This window comes from Quercus robur, chromosome 1, assembly GCF_932294415.1.
Source record: "Quercus robur chromosome 1, dhQueRobu3.1, whole genome shotgun sequence".
NCBI classification, from domain to species: Eukaryota; Viridiplantae; Streptophyta; class Magnoliopsida; order Fagales; family Fagaceae; genus Quercus; species Quercus robur.
Window position 1 is genome coordinate 48,262,669 of NC_065534.1, and position 15,821 is coordinate 48,278,489.

The window sequence follows — 15,821 nt, forward strand, 5'->3', positions numbered from 1 at the left end:
TTTATGGGGTTAGCCCAACTCAGTTGCTTCTTTCTCGATTGTATGAAACTGACAGAACTTGACAGAATTTTGCTATGAACTTCTTTGTTGTTCTAGCCTTTAGGCTTGTTATATATTTCTCACTTCCCATGAAATTCAGACTTAATTCCCACACTGAAGAGCAAGAGAGATCCCTACCTTCTCCCTCTCCAATTGTCAATTACTATGAAAGGAGATAAAGTCCACCATATACAAAGTAACCATCAGAGTTCTTGAGTGTTTGTTGGTGCTGAGAATAATTAGAAAACAATCTCAAATCTCCAAGAGGCCTTTGAGTGATCAAGAAGACTTGATCATATGATTAGCAGCTCAACTTGTGGATTCGGTGATAATCAAAGAGAAAGGATTTGAGGAATTGGTTGCAAGCAGGAGTTGGAGACTCAAGTACATGGTCATTACTTATCTTGGAGGGTCTTGCAAAATGATATGTACTGCAACTATTTTAAATTAGTGGACCATTTGTTGCTATAAGCCCCAAAGAGGTTTTGAAGTCCGATTCTCGGATTTTTTTCTATATAAACACATCGGTGTTCATGTAGGTGCTTGGTCGTTGATTGAGATTGTGCTTTTGTTTATTTATCCATATGTCAATTGATTGATTAAATTAACAATTGAGCTTAATTCTTGTCTTCCTATATGTAATGTTGACGTTAAATTAAAATAAGGTACTATCCATTAGATAGGCAGTGTGAGATGCCTAACACCTCCCCTACCCGTAACTGAAATTCCAAGTCCAAGAATCTTTGGTTCGAGATTTTGGTTTATCTTATTTTAGGTAAAATGAATTAGGCAAATAGGAGACTAATCACACCTAGAACAAAAGCCAATGGTTGGTGGCAACTCACACACACACACCTCACCCTAGAAACACATATGCACATAAACACGTCGCCAAAGAACCCAATGTGGAAATGCTTATGGGAACAAGCAACTTGAAAAAAAAGAGTCCCAAGTTGATCAATTATGTTAATGATGCAAAAGTCCAATTTAATTTATGATGGGCACAACCATATCACAAAAAATCTACATGTTATGGAACATAAATTTGATATAGCAATATGATTATGATGGGGAAAATCTTAACAAAAAAAACCCCAAGTGGTTTAAACCTTACCACCAACTTGAAGAATCTATTATAGTAGAATGGAATTTTACAATACAAAATATCCCAAATCCTAGTATTGCTACCTATAGTAGAACTTACTTGTGTGAACATACGCAATTCCAACACAGTTGGACTCTTCTACCTTGTGGATCTTTTTTTACATGAGATCATCCTTGTTAAACTAGTTTGATCTTTTTGTTAGGTTACGATTTATAGGATTTACAATTAGTGAGAGGGGCGTTCCATGCCACTACTACAAAAGATGATTCTCGCTAGAGAGGTACATGGTGCAGTTTAGTGCAGTTTTGGGCCATATTTATCACTGCATCGCTAGGCACGGTTTGCCCAAAACCCTCATCACACCTCACCTTAAATTGATTAGTCACTATGCAGTTTTATGTTGCTTAGTCAATGTCAGGTTGGGCGTTTTATTCTTATTTTGGGTTGGTTTGAGCCAAACCGGATATCTTTTTTTTTTTTCTCTTTGTTTTAAGCTGATTAAGAGTAGCCCAACAAGTTTTTAGTTGTGAAAATGTCTACAGTTGTGAAAATTTTAGTAATTTTTAATATAAATTTTAGTTATATATTTAATATAAATTAAATATATATAATATAATAAATATATAGTATGAGGAGCAGTTCGGTTCGGTTTTTAAAAAACAAAATCGCATTTGCCCTAATTCTCGCCTAAGTAGAGTCAACCTTTTGTTTCTAAAACTACATAGTATGACATATGTGGGGATAAAAGAACTGAGTAGAACTATTGGGCCGTGGGTCATGCCTGAGGATGCCAAGGAACCCGAGGATAATCAGACAATAGGATAAGCATGTGGGTTAATGGGCCAAGGACGAGGACAAATAGCGACGAAAAGGTGGTGCCTCCCGAGGATCCGAACCTCCTCAGTATGCGTTGTGGAGGGGTGGAGTCTAGCCGCCTAGAGAATACTATGCAAGAGGTAACCATGTTTTTAAGGATAAGGTTTAGAGAAAGGAGTCAATAGTAAACTAAGAAATATCTGAAAAGAAGGCTGCTACCACCACATTAAATATTCTACACCTAATCCCCTGGCCGCATTTATGTGGAAATGGCGCCAGAACAGGGATATTTAGTCTTACAGCTACATCCAAAGCTTCTAGGAGGGTTCTGATTGGACAAGCATACAAGAGATCATCTACATGATTAACAAGTGAAAGGCTAGGATAAAGGTAGAGGGGAAGACTATATAAGGGGAGGGCCTCCATGAAAGAGGGGGCATCTGGTTTGCAGAAAAGAAAGAAAGAACTCTTTGTACTTAGAAAAAGTTGGAATAAAGATAAGAACTTATCTTCCTCGGATTTGACCGAGGAGTGTTTTTCTTTTCAAATTATACTTCTTAATCATTCTAACACTAAACCAATCTACTGTGGCCCACACTTGATTCATTAAGTCTTCATCTATAAACTCCACTCTCTAACAAATTTATTGTTGTGGGCTTGTTGGGCTATCACTCACTTCTTTTGGGCTGAGAGTCAATTTTAGTCCTTACAACATAAATTTCTCAATTAAATCAACCATTTTTTTTATATAAAAAACTTGTAACTTTTTTAAGAAGAAGATAAATTCATTATATCATGAGAAATAACGGACTCAATCAACAATGAATTTTTCTCTATTTAAGTTACATAATTATCAACCATTTTAAATATATGATAGACTCCTCTAAGAAATATTGGTATGCGTGTAGCTGAGGTGCTCTACCAACTAATTTAGAACCTCCTGTTCTTGTTATACATATATTTAATTATGTTGATACTTTGTTGGAATTAATGATCCCTAATCAACAATAGAATATATATATATATATATATATATATATATATATAATTTTTTTTTTTTTTTTTTTTTTTAAGAAAGGATTTGTATTATCCCTAACGAATCAACCGAATTAAAGAGATGAACTCGCACGAGGCTCTTAGCTATCAGTCAAAGGCATCAAAAATTGGTTTTAGCTAAACTTCAACTAGTGGATTTTTACCACAGCACAAACAAGAAGGCTATGGTGAATATTGTCCTGTTTTTGTGGAAGAGTAGCTGAAAACATAGTACCCTTAGCATCCCGATAATATTTATTATCAGCTTTCTCTCATATGTTTTTATCTAAGGTGCTCAGCCCCACTAAACTTCCGATTATATATAGGTAGACTTGAATACATGCACTTCATTGTACATAGCAGCCGTGCCAACCTTGGCTCTCCCAAACCTGTGTCTCTGTAGAAACCTCGGCCTTTGTAAAACAAAACTAAGGATCAAAACTAGAACTTGGCCTTTGTGTAAAAGAAACCAAAGGACAAACTCATCACTGCCAAGCATGACTGTCACACCTTCTGTTTCCTCAGCCAAGGGCCGTGTCCTTATAGTCGGAGCAACAGGTTTCATCGGTCAGTTTGTCACGGAATCCAGCCTAGACGCCGGCCGATCCACCTATGTTCTTGTACGGCCTAGTGCCTGCGGCCCTTCTAAGGCCAAAATCATCAAGGCTTTTCAGGACAAAGGCGCCATCATCTTACATGTAAGCTCTCTGTTTCTTATGTAATATACATAAAACCGTGCAGCAGCTAAGAGTTTTGTAACGGTTGAATTAATTCCCCCCCAAGTACAAAAACCTTGCCCCATTTGTTGTCACCTGTAAGAACAAAACCCGAAGTATAGTGCCCAGAATTTTGTTAACCCTTAACAGAGTCGTCAATGTTGACCACATGAAACACATATACATATATATATATATATATTAGTTGGTTTTTATTTATTATTTATTATTATTATTATTGTTAGTATTGTATTGGTTGAACGTACTAATTGGTATTTTTGTCATGTTCTCAGGGACAGGTTAATGATAAGGAATTCATGGAGAAAATACTGAGAGAGCATGAGATTGATATAGTAATATCAGCTGTGGGAGGTGAAAACATACTAGACCAGCTCACCTTAATCGAAGCCATTAAAACTATTGGTACCATAAAGGTAAAGCTACCAAAACCTGCAGAAAAAGAATTTAAAACAGTACTGTTTGTATTTGATGATATAATTATAATGCTACATAGAAGAAATATATATATTTGTGTTCCTAATTGGGAATATATTCTAAATATGTGGCAGAGATTCCTACCATCCGAGTTTGGGCATGACGTGGACAGGGCTGACCCGGTTCCACCGGGTCTCAGCATGTATGAAGCAAAGCGCAGGGTTCGGCGTTTGGTTGAGGAGTCCGCTGTACCTTATACTTACATTTGTTGTAATTCCATTGCTTCTTGGCCATACCACGACAACACACACCCTTCCGAGGTTCTCCCGCCCTTGGATCAGTTCCAAATCTACGGTGATGGTAGTGTCCAAGGTACGAGAGAGAAATTCATCTAACCTTGTCTGTCACGTATGTTTTTTTCTTTCACTGGCGACGTAATTCTCCAAAACTCTTAAAAACACCAAACTATTTTTGCGGGTGCCACACAACTGGTAGTTCAAAGAGAATCGCTCTATTGTTAAAAATTTATTGGTCAAGCAGCTTTTAGAGAGCTTCATGTATGTTTGGATTCAACTTAACCTGCGTTTGCTGCGGTTTTTTTTTTTTTTTTTTTTTTTTTTTCACGCGTTTTGAGTATTGCGGTTACTGTTCAATGAACAGTAACCGCAAAAGTGGACTTTCTGCCGTAAACAGTGCACATATGCACTGTTCACAGAGCCACAAATTTCATTTTTTATCAATTTTTTCATTAAAAATGGGTCTCATAGCACTATTCAGTTTTCAGTTTCAGCAAAATAAGTTCTATCCAAACATACCAGTGTAAGTTTGGATCCACGTTTACTTTTGCGTTTTGCGTTTTGCTTTTTTTTTTTTTTTTTTTTTTCTTTTCTACACGCGTTTCAGACTTTCAGGAGACAAGCGCAACAGTAGAGTACTGTTTAGTACTGTTTGGCCCTGATTTTTTGACTTTTCTGTCAATCAGTGAGTCCGTGCACTGTTTATGGACCCACAAATTTCATTTTTTATCAATTTTTTCATTAAAAATGGGTCCCACAGTACTATTCACACATTTAAAAATTATTTTGCTACAGTGTTTTCAGTTTTCAATTTTCAGTTTCAGCAAAATAAGTTCTATCCAAACACACCCTCAATAACGTTTTTTTTTAAGAAAAAGAGAGCTTGAATAACGTGCGTGTGGTCTCTAACCCATATACATTAGATAATTAAAATTAAATTTTAATTTAATAATAAATAAATAAAAACCCAGAAGTCTTCTCATGAATGTTGACAAAGAGATTAATCCAAAATTTCATTGATTGTAGGAGATTTGAAAATCATTAACCCCTAGAAATTAAGAGGTAGGGACAAGGGGTATTTATAATACGCTTTTCATATATAGAAAATTAAAACGCACAAGCATATGAATTTCACGCCAAAGTCCTCATAGTTGAATTGGCACCTCCTCATGTACAAAGTGTTTGGGAGTCTAGTGAGGAAAGGATTCGAGTTGTGAGATTAGCAATATATTGTAATTATCTCTCCATAAAAATAAATAAATAAAAAGCATGTGAATTTCACACTTTTACTAACTTATGAGAGCAATGCTTATGAAACAAATGCAATAGATTTTTTTTTTTTTAATTTCACGTATATATCTTTTTTTTCTTTTTTTGTACACTTGGATGGCTATTCAACTATTTCAAACAATAATATTTTTATTCTTTAAATTAAAAGTTTAACTTTTTTACATTATCTTCATCCTTTTTAAAAAGCAGCTTTTGGAGAGCTTGAATAATGTGTGTGGTCTCTAACCCATACATTAGATACTTAAAATTAAATTAAATTAAGAGATTTTAACCAAAAAATTAAATCCAAACAAACAACCTAAAAAGTCTTCCTATGAGTGTTGACTAAGAGATTTTAACCCAAAAGCTTCATCGATTATAGGAGATTTGAAAAGAACTAATCCCTTGAAATTAAGATGTGAAACTATCTTATAGTATTTTTTTTTTTTTTTATAGAAAATTAAAACAGACGTCTCATAAGCACGTGAATTTCACACTTTCACTAGCTTATGAGAGATATACTCATGAAATGGTTGTAAGTGATGCATTTTTTCACATAATTTTTTCTTTCTGAATCCGCTTGGGTTGCTATTTCAAGCGATAATATTTTTATTCTTTAAATTAAAAGTTTAACTTTGTTATATTATCTTCATCCTTTTTAAAATTTTAATAAAAATATTTTATCATTTTAAAAGAGTCAGTGGAAAAGTGAACAATGAAAGTAGCATAAATTCCAAAGATTCCCCAAATAAAAAATGCATGCCACAGAGCCATTTGCCCATCTTTCACTAACACGATCGAAGGAATTAAAACTTAAATAATGGACCGCTTAAAAATTGAACGGTGTACAATGGCTATTGCCTATTGGATTGACAAGTTTAATTCAATGTAGTCGTTGTTAATCTCAGAAAGTTGATGTACCATCGAGTTCTTTGCACTATTCAGTTTTCAATATTTATCTATACAACCCCGTCGGTTCGGTAAGTGGTCTATGACTCTATGCCACACCTACACTTATGAGATGATATATTATGTATCCGCTGTATGTAATGGGTCTCCTATCACATGTGAACCTTATGAGTGCGTATGACCCACTTCTTAACCCCTTCATATTATTTTGTTTGATTTTTAGTTTTTTATTTTTTTCTAATTAGTTTATCAATTCTTTATGTATTTTTTAGTCTTAATTTTTTATAGATAAAATTATATTTTTATTATCTTTCAGTAAATAAGATTTTTTATTCTCGTTTATGCAAAAACTGATCTAAACGCACATTTTTAAAGTGAACACCACATCTAAACGTGCAAGATTAAGTTAAACGCGCATCAATGTTTAATGGGTGAGAATTTGTGGGTTGAAGAATCTTTTTTATCATTTGGACAAATGGCAGAAAAGTTAAATATTTAAAAGTTTTGTCTTTCTTTAACACAAGCTGAGACGAAGAATCTTTTTTTTTTTTCTTTTTTATCTTCATATTTGAAAGTTTGAAAGTTTTCTTGTTCTTGAACACAAGTTGAGATACCAAATGAGTAATGTTATAGGTACTCATATTTCTATAATATTTGTCCTAACAATTTATTTGGCAAGTTTTTATTAGTTCTTAACGAGATTCATCATTGACATCACTTTTTTATCTACCATTAACAACTTGTTATATAAACAATTATATATAATTTTTTGTGAATTTTTTATATTTATAAAAAATAAATTGTATAGGTAATTTCGAGTTAGAGTAAAATTTAAATCTGAAGGGGGTCCGGGACCATCTGTTGAAAAAGACTTTTGGAGTTGCAATTGAGTTGAAAGAAAGAAGGAAAGAAATAGCATAAGGCCATAGATCTTATAGTTGCGTTTCTTTTCTCTTACACACTTATATTGTTCTGTCACCAATCAATATAATTTTAGGATTTTCATCTCTATTTTTCCAAATTTTGAATACATTTCAATCTTAATGATTTTATAATCTCTCTCACTTTTAGTTTTTGTTATATATAAATAGTTTATCCAATTTTATTGTATAGCAACAAACTTTGCAATTTTTGTGTTAATAAAAATTCAATTATGTTGATGGGACATGACTCTGATCCAGTACTCTAGTACACTGAATATGATAAGATGATATGAGCTATCACATGTCCAATACTTATTATGTCTCAATGCACAATAACATTAGACCCAACCATTTTTTTTCTTTGACCCAATCCTTGCCTTGTGTTGATGGAGGAAACCGGAAACTTTGAGACATCTTTGCCAGACTTCCCTCTTTCATTATATTTAAGTCTATTTGCACGACAATACTGTTCTTGTATTTGTTTCATTTTATTTCTTAAGTGTTTTAATTGTTGAGATATTTTTATTGGTTTTGTGGAAACAAACGAAAATGAAAATACTGCATTATGTTTTCTTCAAATTCATAATTCAACATTTGGTTCATTTGAACCTGTCTAAAATTTTCAGCGGGTGAACTCTATGGTGTAGTAGATTTATTCTTTGAGCTATTTTGATTAAACACAAATTTTAAGAAAATGATATTAAATAATATATATTTACTTTATCATATATTAAATTGATGTGATAATATATATATTAGAAGAGTGATAAAAAAGATATAGTAGAAAATGATTGAAATTTATATTTTGATTTTTATATGTAAACAAATGAACTTTTGGAATTGACAACATGAGTTAATCAATATCAACATATGAAAATCAAAATTATGTTATTTCAGTCTTCCAAATTTACTTCCTTTAACTGACGGGAATTAAATAAAATATGATGAATAAATTTGTGTCCCACTTCCACCATGTTTAGAAATCATGAATTTTTCATTTTTCTAAATAAAATAAATAAGAATCCTAATTAATAAAAAATTTGAATAAAATGAAAGGGATATAAAGGAACGAAAAATTCCTTTTCTAATTTAAAAATTTTATAAAGAAAGAGAAGAAATTAAATTAACATATATTATTTTACCATTATATCAATTATGTTTATAACTTAAGTTTTATTTTTAAAAAAAAACTATAACTAAGTAGAAGAAGAAATAATTTGTAGAATGCATATGAGAAATGAATGGTAATGGAGTAGATAAGTAAATAGTAGGAGAAAAATGAGATTCAAACCATAAATATGAAATATTATAAAATAAAATAAAAAGTGATAAAGTTTAGTTACAAAATCGGTAGTAGTTTTAGGTTACAACCTTACTCAATATCTTTTTATTGGATTTGAAATTTGACAAATCCATGATTTGATTACGCCTTCTTATATCCTCCATACATACAAAATTTCTAAAATTTTTAAGATGAATAGCTATATCATCAATAAATTGTTTAAATTACAAGTTTTTGTAATTCAAAATTATGCATAAAATGTAATCTTATAAATCATATAGTAAATAATATCCGATTGATACAAAATTTGACATGTGTATTAAGAGCATAAAGAACATACAGTTCAATGGTTAGATTTTAAAAATATGTAATAATATTTATTTTATTGAATAAAATTGTAACTTTATACTACAATTAATTTTATAGTTAAACTTTATCCAAAAAAAAAATAAATATATATATATATATATATATATCATCAACGTTACGTTGTTACTTGAACCCCTTTTCTTTTCTTTTTTGAGAGAGTTTCAATCTATGGCATCTGCTCCTAATAATAGCTCTTTATTATCAGACCAAGACACCAATCAATTTTTGGTATAGGCGAAGATTGAACCCCAAATTTCTTATACAACCATAAAAAACTTTACTAGTTGAACTAACTAGATCCCACATTACTTGAACCCTTGACAAAACAAAAAAGAAAGAATTTCCTTGCCTATCTATAACAGTGACCTGGCTTAGTATAGCTGGCATTCGCTCTATCATCAACAAGTCCATTAATGAGGAACCAATTTTGGGTCCCATTTTCAACTTGTCAATATACTCCTCTTTTCACCAACAGGTTTGTAATCCGATTAGCACCTACTTTTCAATCCCCTTGGGGCCCAAAAAACTAAGCAAAATGTTCTCACCTTTTTGTTTTCTCTGTTGATTTTTTTTTCCTATTTAATTTCCTTATTAATTTTTCTTGTATCAGATATCATGATAGCAAGAGTTTTGTAGTTCATCCAATTAGCACTTTTTTGCGTTTTTACAAAGATACATAAAATTTAAAAAAAAAAAAAAAAAAATCAAGACACATTTTTTAAAAAATCATAATAAATCGCTTGAATTCACTTTCTTCACCTACATCATAGGGATTCAGAATTACAAATGAACCATGTTTATGGTCAACCAACTACCTATACACATTAATTTTGAAATATATTTTTTCTCTATAATAATCTTCTGACTGAAATGGAGATGACATGGTGAATATTTTGGCAGGTGTTATGTCATAAGCTGATAAATATTGTAACAAAATTAAATGATAGCAACTTTTGTGGGAGATTTCATATCAGTATAAAAGTCGTTGGCTTATACAACTATATATCTCTCTCTCTCTCTCTCTCCTTCCTTTATAAAGTATAATAGGGTATGTCACTGACTTACAAATTTTTTGACTATTCTTGTAAGAACTTGTGCCGATTCTTAACCTATTACCTAATCATTCTTTATTCTTTAATCAAATAGGAGTAATAGACAACATAGAGAGGATGGCAAGTTGGCCCTCTTGAAAAACTCTTCTACAATGAGTTTTGTAATTCAATTGACATCTTCTGGTATTTTCAATAAAAACATCTAGGGTTTAAGTTCTATTCTCCTATCGTAACTATCTAATTATAAAAAAGAAATGGTGCAAATTTTATTTCTTTATTTGGTAGTGTTATCATTCATTAATTCATGTTGGATGTTGTATTATGCAGCTTACTTTGTTGCTGGCACTGATATTGGAAAATTTACAATGAAAACTGTGGATGACATTCAAACTGTCAACAAAAGTGTGCATTTTCGACCAACTTCCAATCTGTGTAACATCAATGAGCTTGCATCTTTATGGGAGAAAAAGATTGGAAGAACCCTCCCTCGAGTGATCATCACTGAAAATGACCTACTAGCTGCCGCTGCAGGTCCAATGCATCTAATAATTTCATTTTTTATACATGGTCTCAATTATTTGTTTATAACCAATGCAACCTTGCTATTTATAACGTTTTCATTAGGTTCAATTATTTTATAGTTCCATTTTTTTAAATAATTTTTTTTTTTCCTAATCACACAGGGTTATCAATCATTTCAATATTTTATAACCAACACCAACTTTGTCTAATACTTTCATTATTTTATTTATGCAGAGAATTGCATACCTCAAAGTATTGTTGCATCATTTACTCATGATATATTCATAAAGGGTTGTCAAATTAATTTCACAATCGATGGCCCTCAAGATATTGAAGTGAGCACTCTTTACCCAGATGAAACTTTCCAAACCTTGGATGATTGCTTCAATGACTTTCTTGCCAAATTAGGTGACAAACCTGTGAACACTAATAAAATTACTACCACAAATCCCGTAGTTGAATCTATGGCAATCACCGCATGATACGCTTTATCATATCAAAAGGGCACAGTATTATTCCCTTTTTTTTTTTTTTTTTTGGTGAAGAAACTGTTCAATAAATTGGGAGTCCATTTGTTGTTCTATGATTTATCTAGATTTCCTAGTGATTTCTGGAAGGAACATTTGTAATCTTACTTGTTTTGGCGGGAAAAAAAGGTCTTGATATGGGGTGGGGGAGTGGATTAAATTTTAGAGACATGTAACTATGTAAGTCTCATCTATATGATTGTTTATAAGTGTATCTGCCTCAAGTGATGTAAGTGATTATTTCTTTAACATATGCCTCCAAATTTCAATTTAATTATCCTACTCTACGTAAGATGACCTTATAAAAAGAATTATCATGCTCTGTACACATCTTCCCCCTACCCCTTTTCCCCCCATAGAAAGTAGATGAAAGTATTTTTATATAGTTCGAGAATACAAATTAACACGAGTTATTATTCTTAATTAGAAAGTAGATGAAAGTATTTTTATCAAACTAAATGGGCTATTATTCTTATGGTCCTTATGAACCCAAAATGATCTGTAATTTTTTTTTTTAACAAATTAGGAAAAAAAAAAAAAAAAAAAGACTTTAACATACTTCTAATCTCATTTTTCATATTTCTTTCAATACAAAAAAAATAATAATAACGAAAAAACTCAAAGATTAAAATGTCAAATAACAAATATTATTAAGTTTATAGTTTGCGAATTAATTCTAATAGCCTAATAGAAATCAAATGAGCATAGGAATAACTTGACATCTCAATCCAATCCAACTGGCAATTAGCCATTGACCAACCCAAGCATACCCTGGCTAAGAAGCAATGTGGCCCTTAGAGAGTAATAGTCCTAGTGAGACCTACATAGGAGCATTCAAACCTCAAACCACACTGCCAAAAACACAAACACCATTCAAGGAGCCATTAGAATTAAAATTTCAAAACCATAATGAAAATCAAGGAGAAAATCATTCCCACGAATCGACGAGGAAAAGTTATGAGCAACATACTCCTGAATTCACACTAATTTCGTGGAATATTTTTTATACATCCTTTGACTTAGGCATTCGAGAGTTTTCTGTCAGCAAGATTTTTGACGTTCTTCTTCTTTTCATAGGTGTTTGTGTATTCAAGTCACCCTTGCAATCACTTGCAGCATCAACATGTACACAAATTATACAATGAAACATGAACTAAAGTCAAATCATCTATAAAAATAACTATGAATTTGAATTTTGATTTATTGCTATAAGCTTATTTGCTGAAAAATGGAAAAAGATTGTTGTATTTTAAAAATTGAGGCTTTAAAAAGTTGCACATAAGTAAATATATAAGATAAAAAGCTATAAAGACTATATAAATATATATATATATAAATAAAGGCATAACCCTAAACCCACAATAAATATATAGACCTTTAAGAATAAATTTAACAAGTTAGGAGAAAGAAAAAATGTATATAATTAAAAAGAAAATATATAATGACCTCACAAAAATTTACCAAATGTGAGTATAGTAGATACGACACTAAGGTTACGTTTGGTATTAACTAGGAATGACAATGGGTCGGGTTCGGGCCGGGTTTTTCCATACCCGAACCCGACCCGCGGGCCAAGACTAGCGGCCCAGACCCGGCCCGTTAACTAAACGGATTTTTTTCCTGGGACCCGGACCCGCCCCCGCCAGGCCCCACGGGCTCCACGGGCCCCGTTGGGCCGTGGTACTTCAGGGCCCATTATGTGGCCCAATCAAAAAAAAAATGTTTGCCTAATATTGATTTTCTCAGCAACCAAACAGGAGGAGAAAAAGAACACTCAAGAAAACTCATTATTTTCTCAGCAACTAACAGATCAGAACAATTAGAAACCAACAAAACCCATTATTTTCTCAGCAACCAACAGATCGGAAACCCTTTTTTTATTTCATTACAATATTTTCCCACATCAAAAGCAAAAACAAGAATTAACATACAAACCCTAGGTCTAAACAATAAGACCCTACAAAATCAAATCAAACAAGCCGATCTATTCAACCAAAATAGCACTAAAACTAGAAATTACAAATTTGATTCTTGGAACAAAAGGAACGATTTTCACTGCAAAAGCTTGAGTTCACAACAAGGTGAGGGAAATGAGAGAGTTGCGGCCTTGTGAGGTGGAGGAGGGCTTGGCGAGGTGAGGAAGGAGCAGCGGCGTCTGCAGGCTATGGCAAGGTGAAGGAGGCAGGGAGGAAAGACCAGCGAGGTGGAGAATGAAGCAACGTTGGCGAGGTGAGGTATGCAAGGAGCAGCGGGGCCAGCGAAGTGAGCAGTGACGCTGGCGAAGTGAGCAGCGACGCTGGCGAAGTGAGCATGGGAGGCGTAGCAGCGGCGCCGACGGTCTTGCTCAAATGAAAGTGAGAGTGAAGGTGAGGGAGAGAATGGGAGGCGGCTTGGGAGAGAATGGGTCTGAGGGATTTAGGGGAAAAGTGAATATTTATAGTTAGGGTTTTTTTTTTTTTTTTTTTTCCAATATTATATATACGGGTTGGGTTCGGGCCGGGTATGCCTAATACCCGAACCCAACCCGAACTCGCTTCAGGTTTTTTAATAAAAACCCAGACCCGACCCTAATGTTAAACGGATCGGGTAAAACCCGACCCATTAGGGTCGGGTCGGACCGGGTACCTACGGGTTGGGTTCATTTTGCCATCCCTAGTATTAACTGAAAAGTGCATCTTTTTTTACTATTTATCTTATTTTTTGCTAATTTTTAATTTATTTTTGCTATTATTCATGGTCCCATTACATTTTTTGGTACTATTCATGAATCCTACTATACTATTTCAGTTAATTTTTAACTTTATCTACAATACTTTTAGTAAAAGTTTTCAATTTCAACTAAATAAGTTGTTCTCAAACGGACTCTAAAAATAGTTATATTTGAAAATTACATGTCACGTGACTAATAATGTCATCAGTATTTTGATCTCTTAATATATAAAAAATCTAATATAACTATAGTATTCAAACATAAAATAAAAAGTAGTCAATAAAAAAGTCAAATTCTATATTTTATTTTATTTTATTGAAATGGTTAGAAACCTCTACTCTATTACCTGAAACCCTCCCCTTTCCCTCAACCCCTAGGTACTAAATACCTAAGGAGGTGCCATCAAACCAATTGGGTCATTGGCTTCTAAATTTTATAATAGTGGTTGGTGAACATGTCAAATATGGTCCAAGTTCTACCATGACCAACTCATGTCAAGATCAAGTACGAGTCAAAAACTAGTGGCAATAAAACAAGTACCTCCCATCAAAAAATAAATAAAACTAGTAGCTATGCCTATTACAAACACCTTTTTCTTTTGCCTGCAACGGTTGAGGCTGGTAAATTAATGAGTTTAAGTCCCATTTGTCAGGTCCAGTTTCTAGTTTTTTACTAATTTTATAAAATGTGTATTCTGGATTTTTTTTTTTTTTTTTCTTTCTTACACTTAATATCTCCTGGCACACAATACTTAGTCATTGCGGTTGTTTCAGTTAGGTCGTTTACCTTGGAAGAAACAGAACGCCAAAAATAAACTACCGACACTGTTTGACAATCTTGTCAGTTGAAGATATTCTCTGTGGTGGACTAAAGTTGACAAGCTCTAGCCCAAAATTGTGTTATTTATTTATTCCCTTTTAATATGAACAAACCCATGATATAGTATGATTAGTATCCATTTCTGTTTTATGGATCTTGTTTTTCCGTCCAAAAAAAAGAAAGCAAAGAATATTGTCAAGACTTCCACAACAGCAGTGCATTCATATATTGTGCACTACAAACCTGTGTGTGTGTGTGTGTATATATATATATATAGTTCTTGACATTATATATTACACTCGCAAGAAATGACAAAAATAATCACATTTGCCAGCTTCTCAGTGCTTGCTTAATTAAAAATCACAAGCAACAAAATTTAAGGGTTTTGGAGGAAGCCTTACTCCTGGCCTTGTTTTTGTCTGAGTTGAAACTTGAAACTACACATCATATACAGGCAATCGCTTTTGTATTGAGACACGGCAGATAGGGCACTTTTTACACTTCTCACAGCAAGTACTGAAATGCAACAAGGAGGGAAAACAAAAACGAAAACAAAAATCATGCTTATTTACTAAGTTCTGAAAGTTGTACATAATAGATTTCATTAACTACGAGAGATTAAAGTATATTGAAGATTCTCTACTGTCTACCTAACTCTTGGTTTTGTCCCTTCTTCCTTTTGAAAGAATATGCCCGCAAAAGGAGAGGGATTAACATATGCAGCATAAATAATTCAATTAGATTCGTTGTCTGAATAATGTACGTGGATAAAAATGGCCATTGAAACCTAGCTTAACTGGCTCTTCCTCTCACTAGTGTGCATGTGCAGGTTACCGATAAATTATATAAAAATGGATCTTGGCAGTGTAAGGGTGGGCTGAATTTACCTGCAAAGGATGTGATGCCTGCATGGGAGAAGGACTACATCAATCTGTTCTTCAAAGCATACTCTACATAGGATCTTTTCCTGGTAAAATCATCAAATTACTATGTAAGC

At 33.0% G+C, this 15,821-nt stretch overlaps 2 protein-coding genes across 6 annotated transcripts in view; one reads left to right on the forward strand and one right to left on the reverse strand.

Moving 5' to 3' along the window:
- Positions 1 to 3,135: 3,135 nt before the first annotated feature.
- Positions 3,136 to 11,572, forward strand: LOC126690854 (leucoanthocyanidin reductase-like). Its single transcript, XM_050385978.1, has 5 exons — positions 3,136 to 3,693; positions 4,005 to 4,145; positions 4,281 to 4,518; positions 10,574 to 10,777; positions 11,003 to 11,572. The coding sequence occupies exons 1-5, from the start codon at positions 3,493 to 3,495 to the stop codon at positions 11,248 to 11,250; spliced, it is 1,032 nt and encodes a 343-aa protein (XP_050241935.1). The 5' UTR covers positions 3,136 to 3,492; the 3' UTR covers positions 11,251 to 11,572.
- Positions 11,573 to 11,920: 348 nt separating this feature from the next.
- LOC126690866 (uncharacterized) overlaps positions 11,921 to 15,821 on the reverse strand; it is a 29,549-nt gene continuing 25,648 nt past the window's right edge. For 3 of the 5 annotated variants that reach the window (XM_050385989.1, XM_050386010.1, XM_050386002.1), the window contains 2 exons: positions 15,712 to 15,791; positions 14,866 to 15,340 (listed from right to left, as the gene is read on the reverse strand). In XM_050385989.1, coding sequence (XP_050241946.1) covers positions 15,262 to 15,340; positions 15,712 to 15,791 — 159 coding nt within the window. In that variant the 3' untranslated portion in view covers positions 14,866 to 15,261. Of the gene's footprint in view, positions 12,405 to 14,865; positions 15,341 to 15,711; positions 15,792 to 15,821 lie in introns of those variants that run through there. The other 2 variants (XR_007644764.1, XM_050385994.1) reach the window with 2 other exon arrangements.

What these genes read in the sequence shown, in the direction of transcription:
- LOC126690854 (XM_050385978.1), top strand. Translation starts at nt 3,493, where the DNA reads ATGACTGTCACACCTTCTGTTTCCTCAGCCAAGGGCCGTGTCCTTATA. An exon ending in AAACTATTGGTACCATAAAG is followed by an intron (nt 4,146 to 4,280) that starts GTAAAGCTACCA and finishes AATATGTGGCAG; the next exon opens with AGATTCCTACCATCCGAGTT. An exon ending in CCTACTAGCTGCCGCTGCAG is followed by an intron (nt 10,778 to 11,002) that starts GTCCAATGCATC and finishes TTATTTATGCAG; the next exon opens with AGAATTGCATACCTCAAAGT.